Below are 25,733 nucleotides of genomic sequence, written 5' to 3' on the forward strand. Positions count from 1 at the left end.
CACACATACACACACACACACACACACACACACGTATAGATAAAGAAATTTGAATTATGTTTTCTATATAATAGTTGTGCATCCTGGTTTTTTTAGTTTAACTTTATGACCACTTCTTTATGTGTACATATTTTCATTCTTTTTTTATTGTGGTAAATTATGCATAACATAATATTTGCCATTTTCACCATTTTTAAGTGTACAATTCAGGGGCATTAATTACATTCACAACATTGTGCAACCATCACCACTGTCTATTTCTAATTTTTTTCATCACCCCAAACAGAAACTCTTTACCTATTAAGGAATAACTCCCATTGCCCCTCCACCTAGCCTCTGATAACCGCTAAACTATTTTTTGTCTCTATGAATTTGCCAGTTCAAGATGTTTCAAATAAGTTGAACCATACAATGTTTGTCCCTTTATTTCTGGCATATCTTATTAGCATAATACTTTCATGATACATCTATGTTGTAGCATGTGTCAGAACTTCATTCTTTTTTATGGGTGAATAATATTCCATTATATATATATACCACATTTTAATGTTGATGTGTTGAAACTCAACTGATTCTTATGTGTTGATCTTGTATCCTGCAACATAGCTGAATTCATTTATCAACTCTAGCAGTTTTCTTGAGGATTCTTTGGGATTTCCAATATTTGGTATCATGTCACTTGTGAATAGAGATAGTTTTACTTCTTTCCTCCAACTTGAATGACTTTTATTTCTTTTTCTTCTCTAATTGCTCTAGATAAAACTTCCAATGCAATGCTGAATAACAGTGGTGAAAGTAGGCATCCTTGTTTTGTTCCTGATTTTAGGGGGGAAAGCTTTCAATCTTTCACCCTTGAGTGTGATGTTAACTGTAGGTTTTTTATTACATAATATATAATTATGAGGATTACATGTAATATGCTAAATGTGTAACAATCTAGTTTGAATAGGTACCTTAACTTTAGTAGCATATAAAAACTCTGCTACTTTACAGGTCTGTCTCCTCCTTTTATGCTATTGTTGTCAAATTACGTCTTTATCCACTCTGTGCCCAGTAACATACATATATAATTGTTTTTTTATGCATTTGTCTTTTAAATCATGTCGGAATAAAAAGCTGAGTTAAAAAACACAAATACAATAATATAGGATTTTATATTTGCCCAAATAATTACCTTTACTGGGAAAAATGAGTACGCCAGTAAAGAGATAGACATTATAAAAGAGGATTCTTTAAAAAGAATGTCTTTGGGCTTCATTTTAAAATTTCTATCTCTTTAATACTCTCCTTTTGTTCACATTATTTCCCTGGTTTCCTTCAGTTCTTTGAGCATGTTAAAAACAGTTGTATTAAAGTCTTTTCCCAGTAAGTCCAACGTCTGGGCTTCCTCAGAAATAATTTCTGTCAATTTATTTTATTCCATTAAATATTATAATGTTGTAACTCTGGAAATCAGATTCTTTCCCCTCCCCAGGGCTTGATGTTTTTTGTTTTGCTGCTTTTTGAATACTGTAGTAGTCCATTTATTTAGTGACTTTTCTAAACTATTTTTGGAAAGATTAGATCAGTTGTCATGTGTGGTCACTAAAATCTCTATTGCTTTAGCTTTTGTTCAGCTAGTGTTTTGACAGAGATATCCATAAGTTGAATTCCATGAGTTTAACAACATGAACAAAGAAATACCTCTCCCAGTCTTTGCAGACTAGTTCTGTGCTGGGGCACTTCAACACTTAACTAAGCTTGTGCTGAGTCTAGTGATTATTCAGGGCTGAAAGCTTAGGGTCTTTTCTGGTCTTTTCTGAGCATACATCTTTGGCAGGCACATGGCTTTCTATATTCCCCAACTTGCACAGGTACTTTTGAATACCATAATTTTCCAAATAAATGCTCCTTAACTTTTCTTTCTAGGCTTCAGGTTGTTATTTTATGTCTCAACTGTAATCCTTTGCTCCCCATGACTATGGGTAGCTTGTTAGCCTTACAGTGTTTTTAAGGAGTGTATGCTGCTTTTCCGCCCTGACTGAGTTTTTTATTAGGCAAAACAGAGATGAACACCTTGCATCAGTTCTCCAGGTAGCTTCCAGACAGGTTAGAACAGACATACACAATAATTTGTGGATAAAGTCTGCTTTTCCCCTTTTGTAACCAGGATCCCCCGCTGGGAATGCAGACAACCATGTTCAAGACTGCCATTGAGCTAAGGAGGGAGGGGGGCAAGGGAAAGTAAAAATGGGCAAGGGCAAGTAAAAAAAAGCTTTCTTCCCATTTTTAAGTTGTCTTTTTCTTGACTCAGCATTTGCTTGTTTGCTGTAACTTCCATCTGTTTTTCAGAGTTCTGACAAAGTTACTTCTGACAGTTTCCTTTTGTTTTTCAATGTTTCTGTAGAGGGATGGGATGTTGGAGTTGCTAATCTGCCATTTGGTTGATGTCACTCCTCATTTTGTTATTAAATATTTGAAAACATTACTTCTTAGTGACTGTATGTTGTTTCATTATAGAGATGTACCATAATTTATTGTAAATGATGCTGTGATGAACATCTTCCTACATCTCTGATTTTTTAGCTTAGGATAAACTTCCAGAAATGGAATAGCTATGTCAAAGGTTATGAACATTTTTCAATCTCTTCATATTTATTGCCAGATTGCCCTGCAGAAGGTATTTTTGTGTCAATATACGTTTCCACAAGCAGTGTATGAGAGTGCTCACTTCATCACTTCCTCATCTATAATGTAATAGTCTTTGCTTATTTAATAGGGGGGAAAAGGGCATCTTGTTGTTATTCTGTCTTCTCTTTCAAGAATTCCTCATATGACTTGAGTTTGAATTCATTCACTGTTTTATTCCCTTACTTTGTGATGTATCAATATTTCAATTTGTCAATTTCCTCAGCTATATGGGCCCAAGAAGTTACACCATTCTTCTGATGAAGAATACAAAATTTTCCTGCTCTCATATACATATAAAACTTGAATTTATTTTGTAGTGAATTTGAATGGTGCCTATCCCAAGCTGGTGCCTTTCAGACCTGCAGGACGGCTGATCTCCCCGCCTCTGCTGCTCTCTGTGATTCTCAACATTCTTCTCAGCCTGGCCATGCACATTGTGGGCTTCATTCTGGTTCAGAGGCAGCCTTGGTATTCCGTGGGGATGCACAGGTATGATCACAGCCTTAGATTGTCACATTCTAATTTCTGTCAAACATCATCTGGCCCATATGTTGGGAGGCAGATGGGTCTTCATTCTACTAAAGCTTTGGCTTCCTTAAGGCCCTTGGCAGTTTTCCAGTGATCTCTTCTTTGTAGCACAGTTTGGTGGCATCATTCATTAGCACTTATCTTTGCTCATCTTGAATGATAGTGAACTCTGACCATCTTTTATATCTAGGGTGACCATGCATTATAGTTTGGCTAGGCAGCCCTATTTTAAGCCTGATATCCCAAAGAAATGATTATATTTTTTCCTTTCACATTCAAATCTGTGCCTGTTGGATGATAAATTGTATACTCACACTACTTGTAAATGTTCAGAAATCTGAAGCAAATAGAGGGAAGTGTCATGACTTACTCATATCTTTTTCTCTCACATAGTCTTACTACATTATTGGTGCCCAACTTATTGAATAAATAACTTGTTGGATCTGTTATCTATCTATCTATCTATTTATATCTATCATCTATCTATCAATCGTCTATCCATCTACCCAAAATATAGATCTATACATGCTGGTTTCTTTCTCCTTACTTTTCAGTATATTCTTTCCCAAAGTGTAGGCAATTATAGAAGCATTGAGGACATGTAGTTGTGTAGATACATATGCTTCGTAAGGACTTGTCATCTCACTTCATTAGCTTCTTTGGTTTCCTTTTTAGTACCTGCACAGTGCAAAATGAGACCATCTCAAAGTTAACCATTTCTCCAACTGCTCCAGATAAGATCGGAAGTAATGGTGTCTTCACAAGTTTTGAGAACACTACTGTATGGTTCTTGGGAACAATCAACTGTATCATTGTGGCTCTTGTCTTCTCTAAAGGAAAACCATTTAGGCAGCCCACATACACAAACTGTGAGTAGAACTGTACCATATCAGAGGTGAGAGGTCATCAGAGAGGAGAACAGATACTCCTGGGTCACTCAAGGAGCAATTGCAGAGTTGGCACTCATCTAGGGTCTTCTGACTTCCACTCCAGGGCTCTGTAAACACATGCAGCCTTATTTCCTGGTCCTTTGCTACCTCCCTCAAAGCTGTGTTAAATACTAGAGTTTCTTAATCCACCACTTCCTTTCCCTATAAATTTGTCTCTAGGTATCTTTTCATGGGTTCATTCCAAATTGGGAAGACACGTTTAATTCTCTGCTTGTCAGTACTTGTCAGAATTCATCTCAGAGGAGGTGGGGAGAAGGGTCACAGCGCTCAGTTGGAAGTGTCTCCTGCCATGAATACAATGGTCGGGATGACACTGTGTGATTGGCAGTTCTGGGAGCGGGTCCAGCCTGGAGGAGCCTGACTATAGAAAGTTGTTGAGATTCTTGGCCAAAGTACCTCTCACCTCCTTACAGTCCGGGCTGAGGGTGGGGGTGAGTGTTAGGAGAAGTAGGTGACCTGTTTAGCTTTTGGGACATGTATTTGCATAGCATCACTACCCCTCTAACTGGGAAAATTTAGAAGCACAAGTTGAAGAATCAATATCCTCAGAAAAATCTGTTCGGAGAAAGTTATTTTGCTCTTCTTCTTGGGATGAGGAAGCAATCGAATGCTGACCTCCGCATGATTGCAATTCAAACATTTGTTTATTTACAGTCCTCCTTTTTCCCAGAAAAGGATTTGAGGCAGATGATTTTTTTTGGGGTTTTTTTTTTTTTTTTGAGGTACGGGGGCCTCTCACTGCTGTGGCCTCTCCCGTTGTGTAGCACAGGCTCCGGACGCGCAGGCTCAGCGGCCATGGCTCACGGGCCCAGCCGCTCCGCGGCATGTGGGATCTTCCCGGACCGGGGCACGAACCCGTGTCCCCTGCATTGGCAGGCGGACTCTCAACCACTGCACCACCAGGGAAGCCCAGATGATTTTTTTTAACATCTTTATTGGAGTATAATTGCTTTACAACGGTGTATTAGTTTCTGCTTTATAACAAAGTGAATCAGCTGTACACATACATGTGAGGTGGATGATTTGCATTAAAGAGACTCAGATACTTGGATATCTCCAAGGCATTTATTGAAAACGTTATTTTATCAGTATTACCCTATATGTATGTCCCATTTTTATTAATTGAAACATATAACATGCATGTGAAATTTTCCACTTACCTCAAGGACATACATAGAAATCGTAGAGGTGAGACCCATTGCATAGAAGTGAGTACTTTTCATCTATTTTGCTGAGTTTGGATGTAGAAATCAAGTAAATCTAATCGGTGTTAATCTAGAATATGTGGATCAATGGATGTGATACTCTGGACTCAGATTTCTCTAAACGATAGCTTGTGTTCTTATTTCCTCAGATATATTTGTCCTTGTGCTGGTCATACAGCTGAGTGTGTGTCTATTCATTCTATTTGCCGATATTCCAGAATTATATAGGCGTCTGGATGTAAGTCTTACCTCTGGGATATGATGATATTTTATAGTTATATAACACCCCGACTTCAAAAAGCAGGCCACAATTGCAGTTGACATGGATTCTTGACACATATATTATTCTTTTGAGATGGTAGGGTTAAAATGAATGCTGAATTTATTCATATTTTTTATTTAAGCTGGTCGGGAAATAAAATTCTGTCTAGCCTTGATTTCAAGTATTTCAAAAGCATTGAACATTTTTCCTTTAAAAGATCTCTGTAAGATTGGAAATTCTATTTATACATTTTCTCTTAAAGAGAATTTTCTCGTAAATGGTTTTGCTTTGAAGCTGTTTAAAACAGTTTTGCCTATAACACTTTTGGGGTTAATTCTCAAATCTGTATTTACATTTTTTTTAAAACTCTTTAAAAACTTGTTTTTCTGTATTACATACTTAATGTCTGCAAAACCTACGTTCGAAGATCTATATCTTACCTCAAGTACTCTCTTACAGTTTTGTAATTTTGAGACAACTGTGAAACTCTAGAAGAGACAGAAATTTTACATATTCAAGCAAGGGAAAATGTATATTTTGATTCCTCTAATCTATTCTTCTTTTGAATTAGAAGTTAATCATTAATAAAAGTCCTTTAGACCAATAAATAGGATACAGAAGAGATGATAAAAGAACCTGAGCTTTTAGTTCTTTGTAAAATTGCCTGTCTGCTTCTCCCTCTCAAAGATAAGTTTCATGAGGGCCAAGATCCTATCTTATTCATTCTTGTATTACCAGTGCCTGGCATAGTGAATGGCACATAATGGCAATGACTGACTGACTGATCATTGCAGATCAGGTTCCTAAATGTAGACAAGCATTTGGAGTACATAGTGCATTCCAAACCAGCAACACCGTCACAAACCCATGGTGACATTTGACATATAAACTAATATCTACATTCAGCTTTTCATTTTTATAATTGTATTACTGTGGTTAACAGTATAATTGTATTCATGAATTAGATTAGGTACTCATGGAGATAAATAGTCCTTGCCTACTAGTCTTCTAAATGAGTTAAAATTCCTTAATCCTGCCGAAGTTAAGGTTAAAACATGTTGGATTTAGTTACACTCTTAAGTTAGTGAAGACTGTTTCAGAGGGGCTGGGACCTCTTGTAACAAAATAAGGAATGTATTTGGTTTGGAGGGAACCTGTGCAGAGTCATTGCCAGCATGACTTCAAAAGATTCTGCAAAGGATTATTGCTCACCTTAAAAATAATTATTTTTCTTATTACATAAAATTATGGGTGCATTTTAAAAAATGTAACTATGCAGGTAAGGAAAATTATAACATTATTAACTATAGCCTTCCATCTTTAAAATTCATATGTTATAAATGTGTGTTTGATTTATGAAGTTTATTTTATTTTAAATGGAATCGTGCTGCTTTGTAACCTAATTATTGCTCATTTTTTTTTAATTCATATTTTTTTAAAATAGAGAAAACATTCCCATGGTTTAAAATTCAAAAGTTTAGAGAAGTTATGTGGTGAAAGCCTCCCTCCCATCCTTGTTCCCCGACTACCAGTTCCTCTCTCTGGAGACAACTGATAGCACCAGTTTATTTTACATACTTTCAGATATGTATTATACACGTGTACATATACATTTCTTATATGTATATTCTACCACGTTTACACAAATAGTAACAAACTGTTACATTTGTCCAAGTCTTCTGAGATGGAGATATCCAGGTGAGGTGAGATGTGTAAGAAAGTTATTGGAAGAATTACCTATGAAGGAAAAAAAAAAAAAAAGATTAGGAAGCCAGTGGAGGTGGGGAGGATGCCACACAATGATGTGGGTCTGACCCCTGCGAAGGACAGAGGGAAGGAACGCGAGCTGGATGAGTTGAGTTTCAGACTGCAGCGAGATTCCAAGGAAGTCAAGCCAAAGTTGCCCATCAGAGGTGTCTAGCGTCTCACAAAAATGAGTGTGGTTAGAAGCCTGCATGTACACTGTGAACAGCATGAAGTTTTTGCAGCATAATTAGTCCTCAGACTGACTTTGCTTTTTCATCTCCCACCAGCTGCTCTGCACTCCTGTCCTGTGGAGGGTCTACATTGTCATTATGCTCGGCTCCAATTTCATCGTGTCCCTTGCCGTGGAGGTAAGTGGCCTCAGGCTGCTCATTGCTAGTTGGAGTGGCGGAGGCATCTCTGGGAGTCTGAAAAAGGAACAGCTTTAGCTGACAGGGCTCAACAGTGCAAGGGTCTCCCTTCCTTGCCAACATGAGCAATGATGCTTCCCTCTGATGAATTCCAAACAAGGTATTCATTTGCCTATCTGTAAAGTGGCGCTGGGGAGGATGAGAGAAGGTCCTATCCATTTCTAAAATTCACAAATAGAGACCCAACTCAATTCATTCAAATTTCTTCAAAAGAAACTGATATATGAGTCACATACTATAAGATTTACCTTTTTAAGTGTACGATTCAGTGGTTTTTAATATGTTCACTGAGTTGTGCAACCTCCAACACTGTCTAATTCTAGAACATTCTCATCACCCTGAAAGAAATCCCACACCCATTAGCAATCACTCCTTATTTCCCCTTCTTCTTCCTTCACCCCCTGGCAACCACTAAACTACCTTCTGTCTCTGTGGATTTGCCTGTTCTGGACGTTTCATATAAAGGGGATCATACAGTATGTGGCCTTTTGTGTCTGGCTTCTTTCACTAAACAACTTCTATCATTTTTACTTTACAGATGGGAAATGAGATTCAGAGTGAGCTTTTCCCAGCTTTTATTCTTTATGCTCCATTTCCCCAGGAAAATGAGCTTCCGCTCCCCCTTCGCCTTGCTACGCGCTTTACTCTCTCCTCCTTCAGTGCTGTTAGACACAATCCCCATTTCTTAAAGCCCACCCTTGGAGGGGGCGCCCCAGAAAAGGCATCCATTCTGTAGGAGGGATGAGCTTTAAGACTCCATCTGTCCCCATTCCTGCTTTCACTTACAAACCCAGACTGGTTCCAGTGAGGGGGGATTCGTGGTGGGCTGGCGCACCTGGGGCCTGATGGCCCTGCAGTATTTTGTATGCAGGAGCTCCGGAGCCTTCATTGCTAAGCAGGGTAAAGGCTGCGCAGGAGCTGGTGGCAGAACAGGACATAGAATTAGGATAAGGAGCATCTATCTCTTTGCTAAACTAGGACTTCTCAAACTTGAGTGGGCATCAGAATTCCCTGGAGGGCTTGTTAAAACACAGATTGTCCGGCACTGCCCCAGCATTTCTGATTTGGTAGGTCTGAAGTAGGTACAAGCTTTTGTTTCTAATAAGTTGATGCAGCTGACTCAGGAATCACACTGAGGAGTACTGTGCTAAACCATATGGTCCCCAAAGCCACTGAATTAATAAAAGAGCATTGCCATGAGAGTCCTCTTATGGAGTTGCAGAAAGATGGTCCTTGTCCTTTAAGGGATAATCTTATGTGTATATCGTATTCCTGTCCATGATTGTGTTATTTCTTCTGTCTAGTACATCTTTCCCCACTTCTGCATATTGAAATAACATTCCGTCCTCTGTGGCGCAGCTAGAGTATTAGCCTGTTCATGAATTTTTCCTGATTCCTGGATCAGTTAGGCAAGTAACAAGGCTCAGCAGCACTGGCTTAAACAATAAAGATATTTATTGACTCGCTTAACAAGAAGATTGGAAGCCAGTGGCTTCAGGGCTAGTTTAGTGTCTCTGTGGCATCACTGGGGCTCTGCATTCTTCCACCTTTCTGTCTCACCATCCTTAGATGTTGGCCTTCATGGTTGTGCTTGTTGCTTACGGGGCCCAGCTAGCTCCCATGTAGCTAGGCTTTATGTCTTTTTTCAGTGCAGGAAAAAAATGGAAGAAGAGGTACCAGCAAGCTTTTATTCCCACAAGTATGAACCTTTTATCAGGAAGCAAAAAATGTCCTGCAGCCCACCAGAAGGCTTCCTCTTATGCCTCATTGCTTAGAACTCTGTCTCATAGTCAGCTTTAGTAGAAAAGGACTCTGGGAAAGTGGATCTATGCCAAAAAGTTAGACAAATTGGCTTAGACTAGTTGTGATTTTTTTTAAGGTGGGCAGGGAAGAGCCAGGAGGAATGGGCTGTAGGGTAATCAAGCAACAAAGTCTGCCATAATCCCCCAGCAGGAAGCCGTTCTCCTTCAGTATATTTGCAGCTAAGAATATAGCTGCAGAGTAGTCTACCTGGGTTTGAATCCTGGCTCCACCCTTTCTTGTTGTCTGACTTTGGTCAAGTCACTACACTTCTCTGTGTCTCTGTTTCCTCATCTGCAAAATGATGATAATAATGGTACCTTATCTCATAGGGTTACTGTGAGCATGAAATGTAAACAGTGAAAAGCACACAGTAAGCGCTTAGTAAATATAAGCTCTTATTATTATGCTATCTCTTGTGGTACTTACCATTCCTTACTTTGTGTCTAGCAATCATTTATTCATTCACTCTTTCCACAAGCATTTGTTGAACCTGTGCCATGTACTAGGGCATGATGTGAAAGGGGTAATAATAGCAGAGGGGTAGAGCTCACAGTCTACAGGGAGAAAGAAGACAAGCGTTATGGTTATCTGGGTATAAATTTCTTTTTTTGCTTGCCATTAAACTATGGCAAGAAGTCATCTTACTAGCTATAACAACTGCTTTATTCTATTAGGAGCTGGGTAAAGGTTTATTCAATTCTTAAATGTAAGAAGTAAGCCTGCCCACCCCCAGCAGATGGAGACAGTAATTTGATACTCACGAAACAAGTTTGAGTGAGACCTTATCCTTACTTGCTGGGTCTCATGATCTAACCTCCTGCTAACAGGCAGAGGAGCTAATGTGGATAGGTTTAACACACTCCCTTTTATTACTTATGCATTGTGTGAATGCGTGTGTGTGTGTATATGTATGTGTGTGTGTATATATATATATATATATATATGAATTATTTGAATGTCTGTCAGAAGAGCTCATGTGATGAAGTTTTGTTTTTTTCTTTAAGAAATGGTATATCATCAAGGCTTTCCTTTTGTTTCCCATTCTACATCTAATTTACAATGTACAGTGACAGGACGGATTATTTCTCTGCTTTCTTTGATTCCCTTTTCAGGGCATCAAAGTAATACAAGTCATCACATTTGTAGAATTGTAACAAAGCTCAAGATATTGTGTAGAGCACTAATGTGTGTGTGTGTGTGTGTGTGTGTGTGTGTGTGTGTGTGTGTTCATTTGTTTTGTACGAAGCCTGCTAAGATGTCCTGGACATAAGTTAGATTTTGAAACCTTTAATTGAATACCTATGATCCCGCCTTATCTCAACTCTAAGGAGAACTACTGTTCTCTTGTTAATTAAAGAGGACAAAAAACCTTGGTCTGGGAAAGTAAAGGAACAGGTTTGGCTAGGTGATCCCTGAGGTTTGCAAGATGCTGATAAGATGGCTGTGTGGGTGTTTAACAGCCTGTCGGCCGATGATCAGTTTTTGGAGGAATGTTCAGACTAGCTGTTCTCTATGATTTCCCTGGGCAGTGGACTCAGATGCCAAAGATGGGTGGATTTTAGGAAACCACTATCTCTAGCAAAGTTCCTCGTAGAATCCTACAGAATTAACTCTTTCAGTTTCGCAAAGATACCACTGACAGACACCAAAACCAGTTCTAATTCTGTGGGACAGCTTGGGTCCTCATATTTTCCTCTTTGTTTCTTTCATGGTAACTTATAAGATGGTCAATCTTTGTGACCACATAGGATGAAAAAAATGAATTTAACATAATCCCTCATGTGCTATGTATTATAAGTTATAACTTGGGCTCTGTTCAAGGCTCAGTCTAACTCATGAAGTAAAATGCCAGTCCAAAATGTTTTCAAAGGACATATCTTTTGTCATCTTATAGAACGCATTGCAATGAAATATTTGTAGGTGAAGTTTGGAGGCTTATGTGAATAAGGCTGCAATGCACAGCCGTTTGTTAGATGAATAGTTCAGGAGAATGGTAAAGGGAAGTAGCTGTGCCATGCCATGCTCTGCATTGTAAGGGGAGTTATATAATCCTAATGACAGATATAAGAGGAAGGAATTATTATTTCTAATCACTGAGGCTCAGATGCGGTAATTAACTTGCCCATAGTAGGCGTCAGAGCTGGGATTCAAATCCAGATCTGTCCAGCTCCAAAACTGTGGCCCACATCCCAAATTTTACCTGTGTTCGTGACTATGCAGTGACGTGCCAGGGTACACCCAAGTCACATCATAAGCATGGCCTATCTTTCTATAAGGTCAGTACCGTTTGGTAGTAGATAATTTTAAGTGTCATTTGTAGTAAATCACATACGGATGTGATATGGAGTGAACTGCAGAATTTGGATGCTTTTACATTTAATTTACGTATGAAATCCTTGAGGTGAACTACTTCAAGCTATGTTTCTGGATTCTTGAAACTGTCTCTCTCTCTTCTTCCAGAAGAGTTTCTTAAGTGGAAAAGTTTGAGAGACCATGACCTATCACATGAAATCACCTTGGATTTGTCAGAAGCTCAAGTTGTTTGTCAAACTAGATTGAAGCAGTCAGTGCGCTAGTGCCTTATGAGGGTCTATGGAAGGCTGTATTCTGGAAACACCTAACCTCTGATTGTAAACAGTAACTCTTTTATTTTGCAGGAGGCCATCATTGAAAATAGAGCCCTGTGGATGATAATCAAAAGATGTTTTGGCTATCAATCAAAAAGCCAGTATCGGATATGGCAGAGGGCCTTGGCAAATGACCCCAGTTGGCCCCCCATAAACCAGACCTCCTACTCTGACATGCCGGCGTGTGGCAGGGGAGTGTCTTATAGCAACCCGGTGTTTGAGAGCAACGAGGAGCAACTTTGAAGGCAATGTGATATCCGAGTTTATATAACATAGTAACGATGACAAAAGGGGCCAGTTTCAGTGATTTGTTTTTAAGCAGTGAGACTCTTACAATATCAGCTAGAGTTTTTGGAATCAAAAACCCCCTGCCCAATCATGGTGACAAATTAAAGTCTTTTTGATAAAATACTTTCTACAGAGCAGAACACTGCCCTAGGAGAGTGTTTTTCTCTTGGCTTCTGAAAGTATTAGAGATGTTCAGTGATTCAAGAATGGTCCACGGATGGCCATGGGCCAAGAGATTGAGAGGCTAAAGGAGAAGGAGAGTACGTAGTCTTTCTTCTTAGATAATATATTTTTTAAATAAGTTGAGGGAAGGTAGCATAGAATTGTAAACATGTTAAAGATCATTTTTGAATTCTTATTTCATTGATGGAAAAACAAATGCATGAGAACCATCACACCACTCTTCACTGTCTGGTTTCCTTTCCTTTCTGGTACTTTTCAGATTTGAGATGTTTCCTTCCATTTCTGGCCTTCCCCTAAGTATTAGTAAGGATAGGCTTAGCCGAGGCTGCAATAACAAACAGCTCCGGTATCTCAGTGTCTTAACACTCAAGAGCTTCTGTCTTGAGCCGGGTGGCCCTTTAGAATAGCCCTCCTCGGAGTGGCGACTGCTCCAATCTGATGGCTCCACCGACTCAACACAAGGACGCCAGGTATATTGCAATGGGGAAGGAGGATGGGAGCTCTTCACTGTGTCAAAGTGGTACACATCTCTCCCATCACTCACACCACACTAACCAGGGATTTGGCAAAGAAACTGGGAAGCACAGTCTCCTGTATTTAGGGCTGGCTTCATGGGCATACAATCTGGCAGTCGCATAGGGCCTCATGCTCAGAAAGGTCCCATTGTTGGTTTAATACTCTGCTATTGGCATCTTGAAAGTGCTTATTTTTAATAAGCGTCCCCCAAATTACATAGTTGGTCTGGCTTATGTTCCTGGAAAAGAAAGGAAAGTAGCACAAATCAAAGAGCACTAGAACTGTCCCCTAACCTCTGGCTCCTGACTCTGTGGACGTCTGTGTTTTAGGAACCCCGCGTCTCGTGTGCCCAATTCCAGGAATTTTTCCTCCTCTGCTCCATTATTTTTGAGAAAAGTTAATCTTGTGCTACAACATTATATGTTATCATTAACATAAGTCCTCATACAACGTCCGCATTTCTTAAGCCTGAGGCTTTAGATTTCAGAAAACAAAAATTTCCCTTATTTTATCCTTAGTACAGTTTGGTTATATTGAGCTCAGCAGACAACACTGAGTTCTAGGTAAACTTCCACAAATAGTATTTGAAAGCAAAAGCAACATGTTCATGACAAACATCAAATCCTAAGTGAATGTTCCGGGCAGGGAGTGAGTCCCTGGCTGGTTGGCTACTTAAGAGCATCTGCAAGCATTCCCTTACCCGGCTTAACTCCTGAGCGTGGTTCTGGAACACGGTGCAGATAATTCTGGAACATGGTGTTTCTCAGCCACAAAGTTACCTTGTCGTTTCTGGTTTTAAAATAGGGTGTGAAGAATCATTAGAGCAGGCTGCAGGATCTTTGTCTTAGTACAGAAAGAAATGTTTCCTTTGACAAAGTCAGCCTTGGCAGTGATATGGAAGCTCTGAATGTCTTTTTCTAAAACTGATAGTTGTTCTCATTTTTCGAAAGTTGTGGGCAGGGGCAAGCTGGAGATAGTCTGCAGCGTAGTGACAAGCGAGTGTGGGGTGCACCGTTCAGACTCTGAAAATCCGCTCACCAAGTGCTGTCACCTCCACTAGCCATCTGAATTACACAATCCTCCTGGAACTCAGACAAGGAAGGGCTTCCCATCAGCATTTTACAGATGAGAAAGCTGAGATTCAGGGTGAGGAGAGCACACCCAGACCTTGGACACAAATCTTCAGCGAACCTGATGTTACCTCCAAATACCTCCTAATTACTAAGCTCCAACAGGGCAGGGGTGCGTGGTGTGATCTCACAGTCAAACAAAGAGTGAATTTCTTCTTTGCCAGGTGCAAGGAGGCAAGCCTTTGCTAATACCAGGGCCTTCTGTTCAAATGAATGCAAGGCATCCTGCCAGCCTTAGACTAGAGGTGTGTTAAAAACAAAACCAACCCCCAAACCACAGGTGTCTGTTTTTCTGCAATTCTGAGCTGCTTTTATCTTGATCTGAAGTGATTCCATCCTCAGCAGAGGGAACAGGGACGGAGGACTCTAGCTCCTCACCAGCCAAACAGCCATAAAACCTTGGCCAAAAGGGACTCATTCTAAAGATCGTTCCTGAGATGAACTACATCTTAGAGGCAGTGAGTGAAAGACCAGGAAGTGCTTAGCCTGGAAAAATGGGTATTCAGGGGACGCCAGAATGGTAGTCAAACACTTGAAGGAGTTCCCGTGAGAGAGAAAGCTCTGACCTGGATCCGGTGTCACCACCAGTGGGTGAAGAGCACGATGGGAGTGGCTTCAGGCTGACACGAAGACCACTACCCTAACAGTCAGCACTGCCAGAGGTGGAAGTTGGTGACCTCTGTGTGCACTCCGTGACATTGGTGGTTGCAGCAGATATTTAAAGACCAATTCGCAAGGGAAGTCAAGTATCAGATGAAACTCAATTACCTGCAGGATTCCTTTCAGGCTTGATACACCCAGTGTCTCAGTGTCACGCTGGGATGCGAACCTTTTATGACTGCTGCCCACACAGAATATCAGACTGACCTTGTGGGGGGCTAGGCTGGGGAGGTCCCATGGTGAGGATGCACAGACTGATTGCTCTGTACCTTGGAAGGTGGCTTCTGATGGGACAGGAACCTAGACAAAAGTTGCACAGAGCGGGGCCCTGACTGCCAAATTGACAACTGGGGGATACTTCTGATGTGAGTATTTTCTCAGAAAGAGGTCTTTGAAAATTTTGAGAAAAAGAACATGGGACAGTGCCCCAAACCCAAGGGCAGTGCTACCTGTGCCCGATATGCTTTCCTGACCAGGCCTTGGAGGAGAAAAGGACATAGTCACCTGGTCCAAACCACTTGGGAGTGTCCCTTGTATGTTTACTCCAAGGTATACGGCTCTTACCCATAGAGAAGAACCCTGACTCCAGGCTCGCCTTGCTAAATATGGAATGATGGAAATAGAGAATGGAAGTACGGCTGTGCCTTGTACGTCCTTATGTGCTCACAGAAGTGTGCGTTACACACTTGCAGATGCGATGACTGGAAAAAGGGATTATATATTCAGAGGCTTTTATGTTGTTTATGCGATAATAATTTATTCTGTACGAAGGAGGCAAGTAAAATCTATCATCCTGTTGTTCTAAAATCAGTCTCTCTTTCTCCGCAGTGAAGTCTTTCATTCTGGATAATAAAATGGTGTGGTCTCCTCCAGTAATGCTGAGTCAAAGCAACATCTTTACAAAGTCCCAGGCATTTCTAACACTGCAGATGCTATTATTCCCTGCTTTGTTACAGGACGTTACAGTCTCCAAAACACCTGTACACTCGTGCTTTCATTTAAGCCACATAACAGTCTTAGGAGGAAGGCAGGGCAAGGACTACTATCCTCCTTCTTTTCATGAGGTACCATACCCTCCAAAGGCTTAGTAACTTGTCCGAGGACACACAGCTCGAGAGTGGAGGGACCGGAGCTGCATTCAGACATGGGACCTCTCTGCCTGCGAAGTCTCTGCTGTGTCACTCTTCCATGTTGTTTTCCCCAGGATGTTTGCAGCACCAACAATCAAGGAGGCAAGCAAGGCAGCTGTACAATGGATTGCCATCATGAGTATGAATTCCTCCAGAAAGAGTTGTTAGTTTTCCTAGAAGTTCTCTTGGACCTAACCATCAATCACAGAAGAGGTCAACTCCCACAGCTGAGGGAGTAAAATCATAAAACCAGAGATCTGTGAGCCTATGTCATGAGATCACATAAAGCTCTGGTTTTTGCCTTCAGTCTCCAGAAGCAGAAACCTGTATCTCTGCCTGAACTTTGCTCAGCCCCTACTTCGTTTTTTTGTTTTTTGCGGTACGCGGGCCTCTCACTGCTGTGGCCTCTCCCGCCGCGGAGCACAGGCTCTGGACGCGCAGACCCAGCGGCCATGGCCCACGGGCCCAGCCGCTCTGCGGCACGCGGGATCCTCCCGGACTGGGGCGCGAACCCACGACCCCTGCATCGGCAGGTGGACTTCCAACCACTGCGCCACCAGGGAAGCCCTCAGCCCCTACTTTGTACAGCTTTTTTTAGGGTTATATGAATTCTCTTGTGGCTTGGTACTATGCTCACTTCTTTATGCTTAAGAAAAAACCCTTGAAAATTGCTGCCACACAACATTGGCTGTCCTTTGGGTTCCATTAGACTTGTTAAAAGAACCCTCTAAACTTTATCAACGAAATGACTTTCCTCAAAATTGAAAAACATACAAATAAAAACAACAATGACAAAACACACCTCTCCTAGAGATGTTGACAGAGCCTTAGGGGTGAGTCACCCTGGCATTCCCAAACATGTCAAGCTTGTTCCTTCCCTGGGAAGACTGCATTTGCCATCCTTTCTGCCTTGAATGCCGCCCCCACTCCCACCAACCCCTACCCTCCTGGCTGACTCCCTTCTCCTTCAGGTTTCAGCTCACTGGTCACTTCTTCAAAAAAGTCTGCCCTGACCCGACCACTTTATCCAAGGGTTTCCTCACCCCACTACCTCGGTTTGTTTTCTACATAATACTTGAGCAACCCTTTAGGAGACTGAGGTTGAAAAAATCCCAATTGTTTGAGATCACGCACTTAGGAAATGGGTGACCTGAGTCTAAAATCCTAGTCTATAGGTTTCCAAATGAAGGTCCTTTATGTTTTTCACTCCTAGCCAGATTCTGCTAATCAAATCATCTAATCCACTAGGGAAAAGAATGTAACATGTTGTAGAGCATCCATGTTTGAATGTAGAGTACTCAAAGGGCTATCCAGAATCTCCCAGCTCTACTTCCTTGCCATCTCCTTTCGATTCTCTCTCCTTAGTGTTTCAGCTTCATGAAGAATCTGATAAAGCCCTGGCCTGTGATAAAGGCTGCACACATGTTGACTATGGAAACTCTTGAGTTTGAAGTTGTGGCTAAGGGTGACAGTACTGCCGGAAGGTCTCACATAACGTTGCATGTATTATGCACGGCACAACTCAAGGGGGCGCCATTCACATTGTATCACAAGCCAAAAGTGGTGGTTCTGTGTGATATCAGGAAGGCTTTGTGGGTAAGTGAGGACTTTTCCTTGTGTAACCACAAACATGGGCATGCAATGAAGAGTCCCACCTGTCCCCCTCCAATCAGTTCTTAAATCCCTGCACGCTCTCTTGGCTGTATCTCTTGAGTAGAACTTCCTCTCCTCCAAGACGCTGGCCACCACCTGCCTGAATATAAGAATCTCTTATCTGGTCTGCCCAACTGAAGTCTCTCTTCTGGTTTTGCTTCCCAAGGTCCCTATGAATTTTATCGCCCAACTTGATCATGCCACGTCCATGGTCAGAAACCTTTCACAGTCTAAATTATCTACCAAATAAAATACACATTGTTTAGTAAGGAATTTAAGACTCTTTGCACTGGCCACATCTGGCCTCATCTCAGACATTTCTCATCCTTGTACTCTATAATGCAGCCAACTGTCATTTCCACACTCAGTAACTCACTTATTATTCCCAGCACTCTGTAATTCACTTATTCGCAGCATACAACAACCCCTTTCTCACCACAATACCTTTTCCCATGCTGTTTTCTCTATAATTGTTACTCTTATCTTCATACACCCAAATCCCACCTATTTCTCAAGATCCAGTTATAATGCCACCGGATCTGCCAAAACAAATGGGAGACCTCTTTTATCTGCTCTACATACCCATCCTTTGGGTAGCAGACAGTTCTTTCTACCTTGTATTATCGTCCAGTAGTGTTTTAATTTCTTCCAGTGCCTCCACAACCCCATTTAACTAGGAGCACATTCTCTGAGGGTAGGGGCCAAGCCTGATTCATTTCATTTTCCCACGCTATACGCAGCACAGGGCCATGGTTGAGTCTCCACAAGCAGCTGTGGCATGATTGAATAAAAAATATAATCACTGGGACATTTTGTTGATTTATTTCTCCTTCTTTGTCTGTGAACATCTGTTTTCCATTCAATACAAAGAAGCTTAACTAAAACATTAGGGCTATGAATAAAAACAACCAAAAGTATAAAAGTATAGTGATTCCAGTGTTGTGCTTAATGAGTTTGGCGCATAGGTATATACATATATATATACATGGTTCGTATAGCGGGTGGGGGAGGTGCGCTGTGGACTTAGAAGAGCTAGGTATATGCTACAAAGACCATCTTTATATGTAGAGGACACTAGAGGTTTATTTGTGAGTGAAAAGGCTCTCCTAGAAAGGTACTCAACCCGAGGGAAGAGAGAATTGAGGCAAGCAAACTTTTTCGAAAACCAAACAATGGATATTAGGGAACGGGGGGAGAATTTCAGTATAATTGGCTCTGTATTTTCCGATTTGTTCTCTGGTTTCACCCTATCTTTACCAACTTTTGCAGGGGCCCAAGGAACAGAAAGCTGTGATGAAAAGAGAGAGAAAGAGATAAAAAATAGAGATAGGGATAGAGATAAAGATGGAGAAAGAGATAGGGATAGAGACAGAGATAGGGGTAGGGGTAGAGATAGAGATAGGGGGAGGGATGGAGATAGGGGCCCACTCTGTGGTCGGTGTGTCAGAGTGTGATAAAAGCACAGTGGAGGGAATCCACCTGTGGCCTCTGTCACTTTGCAGTGTTGCGACTGTGTGAGCACCAGAGGAAGATGCATTTTGCTACTGGCTGAGGGTGTCACACAGAGACCTATAAGTATTATAAACAGTCTGAGCATGTCTCCAAATGGCTAAGGGAGGTAGAAAGTGGCGAAAGAAGATGAAAAATGGGGAGGTGTGACTAGAGTGGCGTGCAATTTGGGGTCCCCTGCAACCAACCTCCAGGTCAGATAAAGCCCACAGAAGCTTCATGGAAGCAGCAGAGATCATCTTGGAGTGGTGCTCTGTGTGTCTGTGTGGGACAGAAGAGCGTCCTGTCACCAGGAGCCCTACTGCAGTATTCCGTGGATCTTCTCAGTGATTCAGGAGAGACTTCAGCGTGGCACTGCTTCTGTGATCCTGTTTGTGACTACGATAGGGAAACATAGGTTAGAAAGATAGGAGAGAGACCTATCCAGGAGGTGAAGGTGCATTTCATGGAAGCATATGCAGGAACATTTAGGGGTAAAGCACTCTGAGAAAACAGCTCAGAGCCCCAAGGCCACGCCATGTTCCTGGTCTGCTCAGGAACTAGGCAAAGTACAAGATAAAGTGGCTCCACAGCTGGCTGGATGCTTTTTCCTGAAAGCTGAGTCCGTTCTCTCTTGACCCAGCTCAAGGTTAGCCTTGAGAATTGGATAAGGGCTTCTTAAATAGCCTCAAGAATTCAGCCACAATCTATGACTAATTAGAAACTGGTTTGATCTGGGGACAATGTTATAGGTTCAGATCCTCCCTAGAGGGATCCTGTAACCTATTTGGTCTGGATGCCAAGAGTCATACTTGACAAAGGCCAAATATTTGTGTCTGCCCTCACCTAACCCTAGCACAGTGGGTGTCCCAGGGCAAACTGGGTAGCTCAGGCCTGCACCTGGAGCCTGTGCAGGTAGGCAGAGCTGGCTTTTGGGGGCGTAGGAACAGCGATGCTAGCTGAGGTCATGTGCTCACGACAAGTACCCCATGTCTGACCTCATCATGCGGGCCACACAGCGCTCAGATAGATAAAGTCAATCTCAAAAGTGTCGCTTTCGGGCAATGGCATATGGCAGCTAAGAGTATAAGCTTAGGAGTCAGGCAGGTCTGAGCTCTAACCCAGAATTCTCTGATTTGTGATTTTGAACAAATTAGTTACTATGTCTGCATCTTAGTTTCCCTGACTATTGGCATGAGCATATAATTCATTACCTCATTCATAACTGCAAAAATCAAAAGAGATTAAATGTGGCACATAATTTTTCCCCTACATCTCTCAAATCTTTTTTTTTTTTGATAAAAGAACATTTCAAAATTTATTTTGGCATAGAGTAGATATTTACAAGGTTCTTAGCAAGGCAGGTGGGTAGCGTCCTCTGATCTGACCTTAAGACGTGACATCTGGTTTTAAGTGGTCAGAGAATTAAAGCTTCCAAATCTGCCGAGTTAGCAACTCTAGAAAAATCTGTAGGGATGGTGACTTAAGACGATGAATAATCAGTGAAGAAAAGGGAAGGTAATTCTTAGATAACAGAATCTTCAACAGTGAAGGCTTTAAAATGAAAAGAATTTTGTGTCCTCAATTTTGTTCTGTGTCTTGTTCCGTGGAGGCACAACATTATTATGGTATGTAAGGCTTGCAGTGGTTTATGCCTTACTGAGTTTCTTTACTCACTATAGCCTTGTATGGCAAGGAGTCCCTCAGGCTCACACACACACAAAAGTCTGTGTTGTCATGAGAAACCCGAGTCCCTCCAAAAGATGCCCCACTGATTCAAAAGCCAGACACTTCTTTGTCAACAAAGACATCTGGGGCGAAAAGTCTGGAGGGCAATCTGCACTTGGCTCATTGGTAAGTCTTAATCACAGTCCCTGTTTATTTGGTTCTTACTGACATTAATGTGAAACATCAGCAATTTTGCTTCCAAGACAGAATCCATTGACTTAATTTTCTCACTTCTTTTTCATTTGTGCAATCAGAAATTCATTCATATGAGGAAGAGGCAGTTACTACCTATGGAAGAACGCCAGAGAAAGCAGTGGTCGGACTGATTGCTTTTTGGCAAAGTCTGAACTCAAGATTTACCAAGGGAAGCCCATGTAAGTGTGACCTGAGGGGAAGTTACAAGTGCCAGAGCATTGCTGAGCCTGGAAACTGGAATTTCAGTTACCTTGTAAGGTATTTCAGAGAAAATTATACATATGCAAACGCAAGGATGATGTATCACCATTTTGCTAAAACGGTGATTTCTTTTTTCTTCTTTTTCTTTTAGGGTTTACTCTTTTTTTTTAATAGATCTTTTATTTTATTCCAATAGTATAATTAAAAAAATTTTAATAGATCTTTATTGGAGTATAATTGCTTTGCAATACTGTGTTAGTTTCTGTTGTACACCAAAGAGAATCAGCCACACGCATACACATGTCCCCATATCCCCTCCCTCTTGAGCCTCCCTCCCATTCTCCCTATCCCACCCCTCTAGGTCATCGCAAAACACCGAGCTGATCTCCCTGTGCTATGCTGCTGCTTCCCACTAGCTATCTATTTTACATTCAGTAGTGTATATATGTCCATGCCACTCTCTCACTTCACCCCAGCTTCCCCCTTCCACCACATGTCCTCAGGTCCATTCTCTATGTCTACATCTTTATTCCTGTCCTGCCACTAGGTTCATCAGTACCTCCTTTTTTTTTTTTTTTAGATTCCATATATATGCATTAGCATATGGTATTTGTTTTTCTCTTTCTGACTTACTTCATGCTGTATGACAGACTCTAGGTCCATCCACCTCACTACACATAACTCAGTTTTGTTTCTTTTTATGGCTGAATACTACTCCATTGTATATATGTGCCACATCTTCTTTATCCATTCATCTGTCGATGGACCCTTAGCTTGCTTCCATATCCTGACTATTGTAAATAGAGCTGCAATGAACATTGTGGTACATGACTCTTTTTGAATTATGCTTTTCTCAGGGTATATGCCCAGTAGTGGGATTCCTGGGTCATATGGTAGTTCTATTTTTAGCTTTTTAAGGAGCCTCAATACTGTTCCCCATAGTGGTTGTATCAATTTACATTCCCACCAACAGTGCAGTAGTGTTCCTTTCTCACCACACCCTTTCCAGCATTTACAGTTTCTAGATTTTTTAACGATGGCCATTCTGACTGGTGTGAGGTGATACCTCATTGTAGTTTTGATTTGCATTGCTCTAATAATTAGTGATGTTGAGCATCTTTTCATGTGCCTCTTGGCCATCTGTACGTCCTCTTTGGTGAAATGTCTATTTCTTCTGCCCATTTTTAAATCGGATTGTTTGTTTTTTTGATATTGAGCTCCATGAGCTGTTTGTATATTTTGGAGATTAATCCTCTGTCCATTGTTTCATTTGGAAATATTTTCTATATTCTGAGGGTTGTCTTTCCATCTTGTTTATGGTTTCCTTTGCTGTGAAAAAGCTTTTAAGTTTAATGAGGTCCCATTTGTTTTCATTTTTATTTTCATTACTCTAGGAGGTGAGTCAAAAAAGATCTTGCTGTGGACTTTCCTGGTGGTGCAGTGGTTAAGAATCCTCCTGCCAGTGCAGGGGATATGGGTTCAAGCCCTGGTCTGGGAAGATCCCACATGCTGTGGAGCAACTAAGCCCATGTGCCACAACTACTGAGCCTGCACTCTACAGCCCACGAGCCACACTACTGAGCCCGTGTGCCACAACTGCTGAAGCCCATGTGGTCTAGAGCCAGTGAGCCACAACTACTGAGCCCGCGTGCTGCAACTACTGAAGCCCATACACCTAGAAACCTGTGCTCTGCAACAAGAGAAGCCACCACAGTGAGAAGCCCACGCATCGCAATGAAGAGTAGCCCCCACTCACCATAACTAGAGAAAGCCCAGGTGCAGCAATGAAGACAGAACACAGACAATAAATAAATAAATAGATAGATAGATAAATAAATATGTAAATAAAAACAAAACAGTAAACTGATTAAAAAATAAAGATCTTGCTGTGGTTTATGTCAAAGAGTGTTTTTCCTGTGTTTTCCTCTAAGAGTTTTATAGTGTCTGGTCTCACATTTCAGTCTTTAATCCATTTAGAGTTTATTTTTGTGTATGGTGTTAGGGAGTGTTCTAATTTCATTCTTTAACATGTAGCTGTCCAATTTTCCCAGCACCACTTATTGAAGAGGCTGTCTTTTCTCCACTGTATGTTAGCTCTTCTCCAAATGTTTGATAGAATTCACCTGTGAAGCCATTCTTGGCTCCTTTGTCATAAATTAGGTGACTATATGTGCATGGGTTTATCTCTGGGCTTTCTATGCTGTTCCATTGATCTATGTTTCTGTTTTTGTGCCAGTACCATACTGTCTTGATTACTGTAGCTTTGTAGTATAGTCTGAAGTCAGGGACCCTGATTCCTCCAGTTCTTTTTTTTTTTTTTTCTTATGATTGCTTTGGTTATTTGGGGTCTTTTCTGTTTCCATATGAATTGTAAAATTTTTTGTTCTAATTCTGTGAAGAATGCCATTGGTAGTTTGATAGGGATTGCATTGAATCTGTAGATTGCTTTGGGTAGTATAGTCATTTTCACAATATTGATTCTTCTAATCCAAGAACATGGTATATTTCTCCATCTGTTTATGTCATCTTTGATTTCTTTCATCAGTTTTTTATAATTTTCTGAGTGCAAGTCTTTCGCCTCCTTCAATAGTTTTATTCCTAAGTATTTTATTCTTTTTGTTGCGGTGGTAAACGGGATTGTTCCCTTAATTTCTCTTTCGGATTTTTTATTGTTAGTGTATAAGAATGCCAGAGATTTCTGTGCATTAATTTTGTATCTTGCAACCTTACCAAATTCATTGATTAGCTCTAGTAGTTTTCTGGTGGCATCTTTAGGATTTTCTATGTACAGTATCATGTTATCTGCAAACAGTGACAGTTTTACTTCTTCTTTTCCAATTTGTATTCCTTTTATTTCTTTTTCTTCTCTGATTGCCATGGCTAAGACTTCCAAAACTATGTTGAATAAGAGTGGTGAGAGTGGACATCCTTGTCTTATTCCTGCTCTGAGTGGAAATGTTTTCAGTTTTTCACCACTGTGTATGATGTTTGCTGTGGGTTTGTTATATATGACCTTTACTTTGTTGAGGTAGGTTTCCTCTATGCCCACTTTCTGGCGAGTTTTTATCATAAATCGGTGTTGAATTTTGTCAAAAGCTTTTTCTGCATCTATTGAGATGATCATATGGTTTTTATTCTTCAATTTGTTAATATGGTGTATCACACTGATTGATTTGTGTATATTGAAGAATCCTTGCATCCCTAGGATAAATCCCATTTGATCCTGGTGTATGATCCCTTTAATGTGTTGTTGGATTGTTTGCTTGTATTTTGTTGAGGACTTTTGCATCTATATTCATCAATGATATTGGTCTGTAATTTTCTTTTTTTTTTAATTTATTTTTAAAGAGGATGTTGGGGGTAGGAGCTTTTTTAATTAATTTATTTATTTTTGCTGTGTTGGGTCTTTGTTTCTGTGCGAGGGCTTTCTCTAGTTGTGGCAAGCGGGGGCCCTCTTCATCGTGGTGCACGGGCCTCTCACTGTCGCGGCCTTTCTTGTTGTGGAGCACAGGCTCCAGACGCACAGGCTCAGTAGTTGTGGCTCACGGGCCTAGTTGCTCCACGGCATGTGGGATCTTCCCAGACCAGGGCTCGAACCCGTGTCCCCTGCATTGGCAGGCAGATTCTCAACCACTGAGCCACCAGGGAAGCCCTGTAATTTTCTTATTTTGTAGTATATTTGTCTGGTTTTGGTATCCAGGTGGTGGTGGCCTCATAGAATGAGTTTGAGCGTATTCCTTCCTGTGCAGTTTTTTGGGGGAGTTTGAGAAGGATGGGTGTTAGCTCTTCTCTAAATGTTTGATAGAATTCACCTGTGAAGCCATCTGGTCCTGGACTTTTGTTTGTTGAAAGATTTTTAATTACAGTTTCAACTTCATTACTTGTTATAGGTCTGTTTATATTTTCTAACTCTTCCTGGTTCAGTCCTGGAAAATTGTACCTTTCCAAGAATTTGTCCATTTCTTCATGGTTGTCCATTTTATTGGCATATAGTTGTTTGTAGTAGTCTCTTATGATGCTTTGTATTTCTGTGGTGTCAGTTGTGATTTCTCCTTTTTCATTTTTAATTTTATTGATTTGGATCCTTTCCCTTTTTTTCTTGATGAGCCTGGCTAATGGTTTATCAATTTTGTTTATCTTCTCAAAGAATGAGCTTTTAGTTTTATTGATCTTTGTTATTGTTTTCTTTGTTTCTATTTCATTTATTTCTGCTCTGATCTTTATGATTTCTTTCTACTGACTTTGGGTTTTCTTTGTTCTTCTTTCTCTAGTTGCTTTAGGTGTAGGGTTAGATTGTTTATTTGAGGTATTTCTTGTTTCTTGAAGTGAGATTGTATTGCTA

At 40.8% G+C, this 25,733-nt stretch overlaps 1 protein-coding gene across 7 annotated transcripts in view; it reads left to right on the forward strand.

The window, feature by feature from the left end:
* ATP13A4 (ATPase 13A4) overlaps window positions 1-23,225 on the forward strand; it is a 156,166-nt gene extending 132,941 nt beyond the window's left edge. Inside the window, exons 26-32 of one of the 7 annotated variants that reach the window (XM_060298280.2) lie at window positions 2,988-3,159; window positions 3,874-4,067; window positions 5,503-5,591; window positions 7,649-7,729; window positions 12,250-21,121; window positions 21,250-21,369; window positions 22,786-23,224. In XM_060298280.2, the coding sequence (XP_060154263.1) occupies window positions 2,988-3,159; window positions 3,874-4,067; window positions 5,503-5,591; window positions 7,649-7,729; window positions 12,250-12,462 (749 nt within the window). In that variant the 3' untranslated portion in view covers window positions 12,463-21,121; window positions 21,250-21,369; window positions 22,786-23,224. Of the gene's footprint in view, window positions 1-2,987; window positions 3,160-3,873; window positions 4,068-5,502; window positions 5,592-7,648; window positions 7,730-12,249; window positions 21,513-22,785 lie in introns of those variants that run through there. The other 6 variants (XM_060298278.1, XM_060298279.1, XM_030860581.3 and 3 more) reach the window with 6 other exon arrangements.
* Window positions 23,226-25,733: the final 2,508 nt, after the last annotated feature.

The sequence above is a fragment of the Globicephala melas genome, chromosome 4 (assembly GCF_963455315.2).
Source record: "Globicephala melas chromosome 4, mGloMel1.2, whole genome shotgun sequence".
NCBI lineage: Eukaryota > Metazoa > Chordata > Mammalia > Artiodactyla > Delphinidae > Globicephala > Globicephala melas.